The 11,644-nt window shown below is 36.6% G+C and overlaps 2 protein-coding genes across 11 annotated transcripts in view; both read left to right on the forward strand.

The window, feature by feature from the left end:
* The window catches only part of OSBPL8 (oxysterol binding protein like 8), a 159,176-nt gene extending 154,726 nt beyond the window's left edge, over positions 1-4,450 (forward strand). For all 9 annotated transcript variants that reach the window (XM_025882779.2, XM_025882780.2, XM_073900621.1 and 6 more), the window contains one exon: positions 536-4,450. In XM_025882779.2, the coding sequence (XP_025738564.1) occupies positions 536-668 (133 nt within the window). In that variant the 3' untranslated portion in view covers positions 669-4,450. The remainder of the gene's footprint in view (positions 1-535) is intronic.
* Positions 4,451-6,632: 2,182 nt separating this feature from the next.
* Positions 6,633-10,146, forward strand: BBS10 (Bardet-Biedl syndrome 10). Of its 2 annotated transcripts, none has more exons than XM_025882785.2 (2): positions 6,633-6,909; positions 7,331-10,146. In XM_025882785.2, exons 1-2 carry the CDS (start codon positions 6,725-6,727, stop codon positions 9,309-9,311), a joined length of 2,166 nt encoding a protein of 721 aa, XP_025738570.2. In that variant the 5' UTR covers positions 6,633-6,724; the 3' UTR covers positions 9,312-10,146. The 2 variants fall into 2 exon arrangements, with proteins under 2 accessions (XP_025738570.2, XP_025738573.2); XM_025882788.2 differs by having other exon boundaries at positions 6,773-6,955.
* Positions 10,147-11,644: the final 1,498 nt, after the last annotated feature.

Here is an 11,644-nt window from a genome sequence, read left to right on the forward strand (position 1 = left end):
AGGATGGCATGAGGATAGTGTAAGCTCATTTCATGACTAAGTTAACATTTTGTTAGCATATGAAGTGCCTATGTAGCATTTTTCAAGTTAGGAATGTCATGAAATCCGTTGTATTATTTTTTCCTGGAAAATTTTGGATTTTTCTCCACCTCTGCTATCTTCCCTAAAGTAAAGCTAGAAGAACCTTAATAGGCCAACTTAAAAAGCACCATTTTTGTTTTAAAACCACTGTTATAGAAAGGTGATATATTTTTATATCATCAGATTTTAATAATTATGTTTAATGCACATCATTGAGTAATATATTTGTATAACGTGGAATGTAGATTTAGACAAGGCCTAATAATGGCTTCACAGAGGATAATCAGCTTCCTATTCAGGTAGTCGTAATTGATTGAACTAGTTACTTTAGATAATGTAATTAAGTGTTCTGTTAATTAAGACTTTACTAATAAGCCCCATATATCAAATTGTGAGTTCTATGCTGACATTTTTGACATATAATTATAAAATTTATTTTTTCTTATTTTTGTAGAAATATTATGGCTCTTCGAAATCATTTAGTTTCAAGCACACCTGCCACGGATTATTTTCTGCAACAAAAAGACTACTTCATCATTTTCCTCCTGATTTTGCTTCAAGTCATAATAAATTTCATGTTCAAGTAGAAGTTCCTTACCGTTGAATCAATGAACTGGAATGATCAGATTTGACCTGGGACCAAATGTTCAAATTGCTTTGGTCTTTATTAAAACGTCACAATATTTCTAAAACAAAAATCTTAGAGACAAATGTAGAGGTGTTGACCTTTCATACCTTTTATCCTTAACCTGAAATAAGAACTATTGGTTATTAAAGTGAGCTTTGTGTTAAGTACCAGAACATTTCTAGCTTTTGTGACAATGTGTTTACATGTGAGTGTGATAAATCCACATGTATACACAATTGTGTCTTATGTATACCTGACAGTAGTCTTTGTATTCTATAGTATGTTCTGAGATATAGCATTAACATTCTTATGAAATATATATAGCAATCTATTTCCTTCATAAAACAGGCACAAGACTTTTATCATTAAGGAATTACAGAATGGGAAATGATGGCATAATAGACATGAATAGTTCAAATCACTGTCCTGTTTAAAAAAAATCATTTCCAAAGCACCCAGATCAATTGTCTTCGTAGAAACAGCAAGAAAAAAGTGTAGTCAAAATGGATGTACTGAGAGAGACAAGATGGCAAATTGCTTTTTTAAAAGTTTCACATGATTTCTTTTTAACCCCTAGAATTTAATATTTATAGATACAGGTATAAATGTATGTGTGTGTATATCAACATAAAAATTGGTATGCAGCTATTTGGATCTGTTCATTATATCTTTCTTATATCTGTATAATACCACCTTAAGCACTTGCTTAAAATGTGTGGTCAAAATTTATTGCTGTCCTTTTTTCTTATTTCTGTTTTTTGTAACTCCATTGGTCCAATAGCATAGGCCAAATTCTAGAGATGTTTATAGAGCATATGAAATTCTGATAATTTATGTTTTTTTCATTATGAAAAATGTATTTTAGCTTTTGTTTAGACCCTAGTGTGTTCAGTGAACAAAGAGAATAGAAAAAATTATAACCAATATTTTATTTCAAAAGCCAAATAAGAGAAAGGTGATAAGAAAAGATACTTTGGTAGCATTTATGTGTACATTAAAATTGGTTTCTTTAAAATGTGCAATAAGTTGAGCATTTGAGAAGAGAATCAAGTTCTGAAGTTCAATTCCTTATTCTCCTCTGTTCTGAGCAACTTCATTCTGTGATAAAATCATAATTTGTCAAGATTTTTTTTGTTCAGGCTCAGGCAAACTTTTTCCTAATTTTTGGGGGGGTTAATATTTTTACTTTTTGTCATAAATATTTACAATCCTCAAAGCAATTTTTGCAAATGTAGTTAAGCTGTTGTCCTAAGATATATCTCAGAATCCTGAAAGTGTAGATTTCAAAATGGCTATTAATGAAAATAAAAGTCAGAATAACTATTCTGGCTACATTTGCCTTTGATTAAGAAGAGACTGTGAGATACCAGCAAGGTTACAATCAGTTGTTTATGCCATGATAAATATCAAATCAAGGAATGATTGCTAAATTACAAAAATTGAAAGTGATGAAAAAGAGCCTGCTTTTTTTCCCCCTAATATAGCTATCTTAAGTAGCCTTACGTTTTAAGAAGAGCCATTTCCCATGTAGTTTTGGCAAAATAATGCTGTATTCCATATGTACATGTGCAAACATTTTTTTATTGACTGAAATATAAGTAAGATGTACCTATACCTGGTGTAAATGTAGGTGTAATAATGACTACACAGAACAGGTGGGATCTGTTTGTTTGTATTTCATACTTGTCAATATAATTTTTGTCCTCACTTTGTTACCAATGCTTTATGCTCAACTGCCTATTCATTGATAGATGATACTTTGTAAATATTGTACAATTTGATCCTCTTTATGGTTTAAATTAGTATTTATATCATATAAATTGGCTGATCACAAAAATCATTTCATCATTAAACCCTGAAAACTTAAAATTTTTTGTTGGTAAAACCCCATTTGGGGTTTTAGTCTTACCCACTTGTGTGTTATTTTCATTTGGTCTAAATAGTGTTTTATTTGTATAGGTATCTTCCAAGACTGGAAAGGTAATATTTTCTTTTTTTTAAGGCAGATGTTTTGCGTTCTTTACTCGAGTTAAAAACTAGTTCATGAAAAAGAGCAGGGTTACTCATGACTGTTTTTTATACACTGAAAGCATATATCTAATCTGATAGTCTTCTTATGCTTTTAGTTGTATGAGTTCCTTCCTGTGAACTGAACACAAAACTCAGGAATTGATGGCTTAGTTTTAGATCAGTGTTTATACTAGGCTTAGTATGTGAATCCTTTAAAACACATAATTAACGTTGTATGTAGCCATATATGTAATTGACTTTGAATGTTCTCTACCTGAGATTAATATTCCTTCAGACATGGATTCATAAAAATTGTGATTACAGTTCCCAGTTGTCTGAGAACTTCATGATAGTTTCTAGGATTTAAGATCTTATGACCACTTTTTTTCATTTGATCAAAAATTTTATTTTTTCACACAAAACTTTAGATGAGTAATAATTATTGACATGTGCATTTGTTTTAGTTATTAAATGTACTATGCCTTCAATTATCCACCATTTAGTGAGATGTAGCTGGCCCAGGAATAGATAATAAATAGGGCATGTGAAACAAGTAAGTTTCAGCAATAGATATTTTACTTGTATTTCATGTTAGTACTCTTTTGTATCAGTTATAAAGGTACAGTGTAATCTTTGTTACCATTCCATTGAAAAAGTTGGCCTTGTAAAATACAACACTCATTTAGTATTCATGCTTTTGTGCCTTTAAGAAAATACTTTTTGTTATTTTTGTGTTACAGGACTCTCCAATATGATTCAAAGTGTTTATAGGCTTGTCATAAAGGGTCTTTTCTCTATGTCATTTTATTTCCTTTTATATAGCTATAGCATATTTAAACAGTAATGCTGTACTTTTATAAGGGTTTGTCTATTTAACTATTTCAAATATATTCACTCTCAGACATCATTGAAGTAGACTCGTCAGATTATTCTGAGTATTGTAAACAGTGCCTTTTTGATGGAATTCACACTGTTTTGGGTGTCAACTTGTGCCATTTACACATAAAATTCTGTAGAAGGCAGTTTTAACTTTTTGAAGAATATCTTAGTCAAATATTTAAGAAAACAAATGTATAAAATTTCATTTTTTCCAGTGTTTAGCATTTCTAATGAGTAATGAATATATTTTTGGGTTTTTTTGGTTGATACACAGTGATGATGGCAATATCGATGAGCCATACATGATGCTGTAGATTATTTTGAATTATGTTAAATGTACAGAAATAAAATACTAATATTAGCATTTATACCAAATTTTCCAATTTGAACCAATAAGGGGTAACACCATACAAATCACTAAGTTTACATTTTAACTTCTATCTCATTTGACTACATGGAAAAAGAAATTCTTTAAAATGTATAACCTGCCACTATTATGTAATTTGGTTTCATTTTGTTTACATACAGTGTGTGAATTTGGTATATTTAAGTTAGGTTTTGTTACTCTTTAACATACTGTTTGTTTTGTTACAGTTTTTAATTGAAGATGGACTGTTAAAATTGTATAGGACCAGTGTCTCTTTAATATGATTAACATATTTAGAAGAAACACAAGAAACCCATGACAAAATGAATGTGAATATACTTTCTAAAATGTTTAGAAAATTTTATCTTTTTGCATTTTTCATGTAAAATTATTTTAGTATTACAATAATGAAATTTATTTAAAAATATGCCGTGAAACATTTGAGCCACAGAACTTCAGTTGAAAATTTTTTCACTTTTTAGCATGCTAAATATACGTCTAAGTTAAATATCCTGTTGAATGGCCATTTATAAATTCAAACACTACCACTGGTCAGTTTTGTATAATAGAATAAAAGTATGTTATCTGCAGTGTAAGTACAGCACACTGTCAAATCCTTTCTCTAAGGTGCATAGTAGATGTACAGATATCTAGTCATAGGCAACTGTTTTGTAATGTATTACATTTCTAATCTGTTATTCGTAACCTACTATAAATGTTTGCAGAGACAAAAGAATCGAATTTTTCTAATCTGTAAAATTATGCTAACTTCTACAGGTAGGCATTCTGAATAAAATTCTTAAAAAGAGCAAACTGATCAAATGACTTTGAATATAACATGTGACTAACTTCATCCTAGTGTTTAAATTAAAAAAAAAAATCTTTTTTGTAGGGGTAGTTGTGAAGGATGGTGAAGGGCTGGGAAGGATTTAATAGTTAGAAACCCTAATGTATGCTTTCCTTGGTGCTTTATATTCATTCTTCTTAAGTACTCATCATAACCTTACGGTAAGTGGAAGTTAACCCACCTTTATAAATAAAGAATCTGAGACTTAGAGAAGTTAAATGATTCCAGAAGCTATGCAGTAAGAGTGATGGCAAGCAAAAGTTTAAATCCATGTCTGACTTCCATGTCGATTCTCCTTCCACGGTACACTTAAATGGTAAACCCTGATGGTAGCACTTTACTTTTTAAAAGTTTGGAGTAATCCACTGCTCCAATTGGTATACCATAGCTATATCCACCACTGTTTTGTGATGGGTAGAACCAGAAAAAAACTTATTATTAAACAATTATATATACAGAACCTATATAAAAAGATTTTCCTCTCAAATCACTTAGTCCATACTGAGTCAACATCAGGTGAGTTTCAAATCATTCCTGTCTGGTTTTCTTTTCCTTCATCCTCCTCCTCTTCCATTCTTGCTCTGTCCTCAGTGTCTACTTGCTTCTGCCTAATAGTCCGTTGGTTCTGTCTTATTAATTGGGTGGGGCAGGGTGGAGGGAGGGAAAGGAGGGCTTACAGGTTTCCCCTGCCCTATGCGTAGGAATAAGGTAAGGAGAACAGCCCCTCATTGTTGAACCTCAATGACAAATCTACAAGGTAAGTACTTTTCTTAACTAATATTGACTGCACTCTCATAGGTGTCCCGTGTTGTGCTATCATCCTAATTGGCTCTTCTGCACTTTTACAAAATAATCCTTTTCTTGTAGAGAGAGTGGTCCATACACTAGTGAATATCACAGTAATTTGGGGGGTGTACTGTAAATATTTGACTGTTGAGTGCTTAGTATATATGCCAGGCACCATGCAAAAAAAGTTCTTTGCAAACATTCTCACTCTGCAAAACCTTGAGATTTTTCCTTTATATATTATCTCCATTTTTTAAGGTAAGAAAAGTGGAGATGAAAGAGTTTATGTCACAAGTGTCAGAGGAAACCGAGGTCTAAATCTTAAGCCGTACTGTTAACCATTTCATCCTTAAGAGAAAATGTGTTTTAATATTTGAAACATTATGGGTTTTTTGCCTGTTTTCTTATGCATTTGTATCCAGCAATCTTAGGCCACTGTTTTTAAAGCATACTAGTGATCGCCAATGTAGCTAAGTTTTCACATCTGTCCCCTCTGCTAAAGAAAATGTAAACTGTGGTGGCTGGGGGTTTCATAGTGATATCCGTGCCCGGGAAATGTGGCGAAGTCTTCTGCGGAAAGCATAAAGCTTGCTGCTGTCCCGCATCCCGAAGCTGTTTTTGTGATGGTTAGAGCAACCTATGATACTGTGGACAGAATACTCCTGAGTCCAACGCAGAGGTTTTGTCAGAGGTGGGGCACGAACCCGGTTCCACCCGCGGGACCCATTCCCTCCTACGCATAGGCTTCCCTAAGCGTGCGGACTTCTCTAGAGGAAGGACGTTTTCTGGGCGACAGATTTGGTGGCAGCGGAAGCCACTGCTGGGAATAAATTCACCCAGGGAGCTGGGGAAGGGCTGGCAGTTTCCGGTCCAGGAACGGATCCTGAGAAGTCCTGACCTCTTTCCCAGCTTCGCGGACTACCGGAACGCCAGTCCCAGGTGGCACGGTACCGGACTACCCCGTTAGTGGGCGCTGGGGAAACGAGGCCCGGGGAACGAGGCCCCGCTGCTCCGGCGCGCGGCCTCCTCCCCGCCCCTTCCGCTTCCGGCCGCTTCGCCTCACTCCTTCCTGGCCGTGCTGGTGCTCGCCCATCCGTGGCCGGAAGACTCTCGAACTTTACATGGTATGGCTGCCGTGGGGTCTGCAAAGGTGGCGTTGCAGGTGGCGGAAGTGCTGGAGACCATCGTGAGCTGCTGCGTGGGGCCCGAGGGGCGGCAAGTTCTGTGTACGAAGCCCACCGGGGAGGTGCTGATCAGCCGGGATGGAGGCTGCCTCCTGGAGGCGCTGCACTTAGAGCATCCCATAGCCAGGTACCGGCGTCCCACGTTCCAGCTCGTTAGAGCGTCCCATGGCCAGGTACTATTGTCCCACTCTCCTACCCAGAGCTGGGCACCTCGGGCCATCTCCCTGAACCCTTACCTTGTGCTCCTGGGAAGACTCACCTTGGACGAAACCAGTATGCGTAGGATTCGAGCGCCGTCCAGTGGAATGTTCTTTTGGAAATCAAATCTTACCAAACACCCAAGAACATTTGTTTCCCTACTCCTCGCTCCACCCAACCCCAGAATCTTGAAATAAAACAAAGTAAAACTTTGTAAAAACTAAAACTAAAAACATCAGTCATAAAAGTCTTTTATGACTTTGGTTGTGAAACCATGGTTTCAACTTGATTTACATGTGTGAAGGCAGTCTTCTGAAAATCTGAGTTGCTTTATTTCTTTTTTTGTACAGGATGGTGGTGGCGTGTGTTTCCAGTCATCTAAGAAAAACAGGAGATGGTGCTAAAACGTTTATTATCTTTCTTTGTCATTTACTCAGAGGACTTCATACAATCACAGACAAAGAACAGGATTCTTTGATTTCCAAAAATATTCAAACCCATAGAAGGCATTGGAAAAACTGTTGTCAGTGGAAATTTATTTCTCAAGCTCTTCTAACGTTTCAGACACAAATATTAGATTATATTATGGACCACTACTTAAGTAAACACTTTTTGTCCGTCTTTTCTTCATCCACTAAAGAGAGAACACTGTGCAGGAGCTCTTTAGAGCTGCTCTTAGAAGCATACTTTTGTGGAAGAGTGGGGAGAAATAATCACAGCTTTATTTCACAACTGACGTGTAACTACTTTTTCAAGAGTATGGCTTGTGAAAGTGGGTTTGAAGAAGTATTTGACTTAGTGGATGACTATTTTGTAGAGTTGAATGTTGGTGTCACTGGCCTTCCTGTCTCAGATTCCAGGATCGTAGCTGGGCTTGTGCTTCACAGAGACTTTTCTGTATACTGTCCAGCAGATGGTGACATAAGAATAGTGATAGTAACAGAAACCATTCAGCCTCTTTTTTCAACTTCTGGATCAGAGTTTATTCTAAATTCAGAAGCACAGTTTCACACCTCTCAGTTTTGGATTATGGAAAAGACAAAAGCAATAATGAAACATTTACAGAGTCAGAATGTAAAATTGCTCCTGTCTAGTGTGAAACAACCGGACTTAGTTATTTATTATGCAGGACTGAATGGCATATCAGTGGTAGAGTGTTTATCACCTGAAGAAGTTTCTCTTATCCAGAGGATCATCGGTCTTTCTCCTTTTGTACTAGCACAGGCCTCTGCACAGTATGAAATCTGTAACACTGCTTTGGTGAAATTTTGTAAGCCCCTTATCTTGAGATCCAAAAGGTATGTTCATCTTGGCTTGATTAGCACATGTTCATTTATACCACACTGTATAGTTCTTTGTGGACCAGTGCAGGGTCTTGTTGAACAACATGAAGATGCTTTACATGGAGCATTTAAAATGCTTCGACAGTTATTTAAAGATCTTGATCTAAATTACATGATACGAACCAGTGATCAAAATCATACATCAAGTCCTCCTACTTACAAGACTAGCAGAGAAAGTAATCCATTGCCAGAAATTGTTAGTGGCTTAATACAAAGGCCATATCAGGGCACAGTTGTAAAGAACAAAGGTAAACTGGCAAAAACTCAAACATATTTAAAAGTGTATTCAAATTTGGTAGTTCCAAATGTAGAATTAGAAACCTGTATTCCATATTCAACACCAAAAGTGACACCAACAGATACATACCAGACAGATGAAACACTGAGATGTTTACCTCCAACCAAAACCAGGATAATTGATGACAGTGAACCATTTATAGAGAGTAATTCTGCTAATTCAATAGCAGAAAACACTGGAATAGAAATTTCTTATGAAAATTTACAAGTCACAAAAATGGCTAGAAAGGGAAGCATGTTGCCAGTGAGAGAGAAGTCCCTGGAGATGTGTACTTCCCAGAGTTACTGCTGCTCCACTCTACCAGCAGGTTGTGTTTTGCCAGTGGGTGGTAATTTTGAGATCCTGTTACATTACTATCTTCTTAACCATGCCAGAAAATGTCAGCAATCAGAAGAAACCATAGTTAGCATGATAATAGCTAATGCTCTTTTAGGCGTTCCCAAAATCCTGTATAAGTCTAAGAAGGGAAAGTATAGCTTTCCACAAATATATGTAAGAACGCTCCATGCACTGCAAACCAGTCAACCCATGGTGAGCAGTCAGACAGGTTTGGAATCAGTAGCTGGTAAATACCAGTTACTAACTTCAGTTCTTCAGTGTTTAACAAAAATTTTAACCATTGATTTGGTAATCAATATTAAGAGACAGCCTCAGGAAATGTATGATCAAGATTCAGAAGAGGAAGTATAAAATTGGAAGTTTTTTGTTAACCAAAATTTTAATTCAACTCAAGCAATGAAGAAGGATGTGACAACTGATTCTCAAATCAATTCAGTCTAGTTAGGAAAACATCAAAACTTAAAAAGTCTTTAGAAGTACACTAAGAGGCTAGCAGACGTTCAGACACAAATACTAGAAAACATTACGGAACAATTCTGGGGAGGGAGCCTTCCACATAGGGGAAGCCAAGATCTGACTAAGTGTGTTTTCCCCTTCCGGGTGCCTGTCTGCGCTCTGTTAGTTCATGTGTCTGTGGAAGGGTGTTTCTTTATAGCTCCTTTTTACTTTTCCCTTTTTTCACTCTCTTCATCTGTCCTCACCTTTCTGTATTTATTTAGTTCATAGAATCATTTAATCTGAGATTTGGATGGGGTCTTCAGATGTCATCCTATTTTAATGGTTTAAAATATAAAATACAGTATTTGCTTCATTTAAAATTATTTTCTCTACACATAATTTCTAAAGCAATGAATAGAAGTCTTGACTTTTTTTCCCTCAAGCATATAAATTAGTTTTTACTTTTATATGTCCCCTTATTTATATCTGTTTTAGGTGGAAAAGCCTGGATATGTTTTTTCACTATCCATACACCACTGACTCTGTAACCGGAAATGTGACTTTGTGCACTGTAAACTTATGTTCATTTCTGTAGTTAAAAGTTAGTTTCAGAAAGGTTATGAAATGCATACTATCATTTTCTCCCGTCCCCTAAGAGCTTGTAAAAATCATTCATGTATATGCTGGCTTTTCTTGTATTTGGTGCATACAGTTCAGAGTTCAATAGTAATAAATAGTTTGAAAATTCTTTTTTTTTTTTAGTGCTTCAGCCAATTGGTTTATAAAAAAAAATCAAAGATGGGTAATAATAGTGCCTCGCTACATCATTATGCAACAAGATAAACTATTTTTTTGGCCTTCATGAAAGTTCCTGTTTTACTTAACTTTTTATACCGAGTTGTTTTATCTTCTGTTGTGAGAAATACTAAGTTAACATTACTATGCTTATACCTTCTTGGAATACTTAAAAAAAATAGAACTTTCTACTAAAAAAAGTTTGAGACTTTTACATTCATTTCTGTACAACATTTAAATAAAGAATTGATTATGCAGTGCTAAGCTTCCACCTATACTTTTAGAAAAGGGGTCTAACACCAAACTCTCACTTAAGTTTTGAGTCCTCAGAAACTAATCATACCGTGAATTTCCCCTGAAGATGGTGACAGCTTTGCAGAGGGTGGTTTCAATGCTACACCCTAAATCAAAGTTATAATGATTAACATATACTTTGCTTTCCCAACTTTTCAAACATTGCATAGATTCAAGAACAGCTTCATTCCAGTAACCTTCAATTTGAACAATGCAGTCATGAATCTATTCCAGGGAAACAATTATAACGTAGTTTAGGGTTAATTCAGAGTTTCTTAGGGCAAAAGGATATAATTACTCCTTTATATATAGTTGCAAAACAACACAACACACAGCATTATGTTCTCAGAGAACACAAGTCTTGTATCCTTGCACACAGGATTCCCTGCACCCTGGCTTGAGAACTTTTATCAGCAAAAACCTACACATTCCCTTTCTCGGGCCTCAACCGTGGCTTTGAGGTTACCGTCAAGACCGTCAAGAGTAATAAGCACAAGTATGCAAGGAACCGGCAAGCACTAACCATGATGTACACAGCGCAAGACTGCATTTCCTTTGCAAGCTAGACTTACTAGTATTTTCAGTCTTCTTAAGTCTTTCACATTCTGCAGCACAATGAATGTGGCACGTTATATTCCGGTAAAAAACCAGTATGACCATATCTTTTTTTTTTTACCCAGGCCAGAAAACAAAAATCGGTCGCTGCTATTATTATAAAATGTAAATAGGAAAATAGAAGATTTCTACGTTTCAGTCAAGTATGACATCTGACTGAGACTTTCACAGTCACGATCTTAGTCACTGACAGCGTCACAAGACCTTAGAGTCTCTGGGGATGGCTTTTCATTAGGAAAAAAGTCACCTGTCGAGTAGCGCTGCAGCAGTTCCCAGACACTGCGGTCTCCCTCAGTTTGGAGCCTACCTTTTTTGCCGCCTTTTTTTGGCGTCGTGTCCACTTTTGCAGGAGCAGGTTTAGCTGACAACCTCGCCCACCTCCTCTGGGGCTCCTCCTTCGCCGCCCTGTCGGCGGAGCTGACCATCCTCGTGGGCGCCGTGGCGGCGGCGGGGCGGGCGCGGGCCGGGTGCGAGCGGGCGGGGGCGCCCCGGAGCTTTCGCGAAGCCGGGCTGACGGGCCGCTGCCGCTCCTCCCGCCGCCC

The sequence above is a fragment of the Callorhinus ursinus genome, unplaced genomic scaffold (genome assembly GCF_003265705.2).
Source record: "Callorhinus ursinus isolate GAN/ISIS: 27379988/994484 unplaced genomic scaffold, GSC_fseal_2.0 scaffold14, whole genome shotgun sequence".
In the NCBI taxonomy this organism is placed as follows: domain Eukaryota; kingdom Metazoa; phylum Chordata; class Mammalia; order Carnivora; family Otariidae; genus Callorhinus; species Callorhinus ursinus.

Coding starts and splice junctions, on each gene's coding strand:
- BBS10 (XM_025882785.2), top strand. CDS start 6,725: ATGGCTGCCGTGGGGTCTGCAAAGGTGGCGTTGCAGGTGGCGGAAGTG. Junction 6,910..7,330: donor TTAGAGCATCCCATAGCCAG/GTACCGGCGTCC, acceptor TTTTTTGTACAG/GATGGTGGTGGCGTGTGTTT.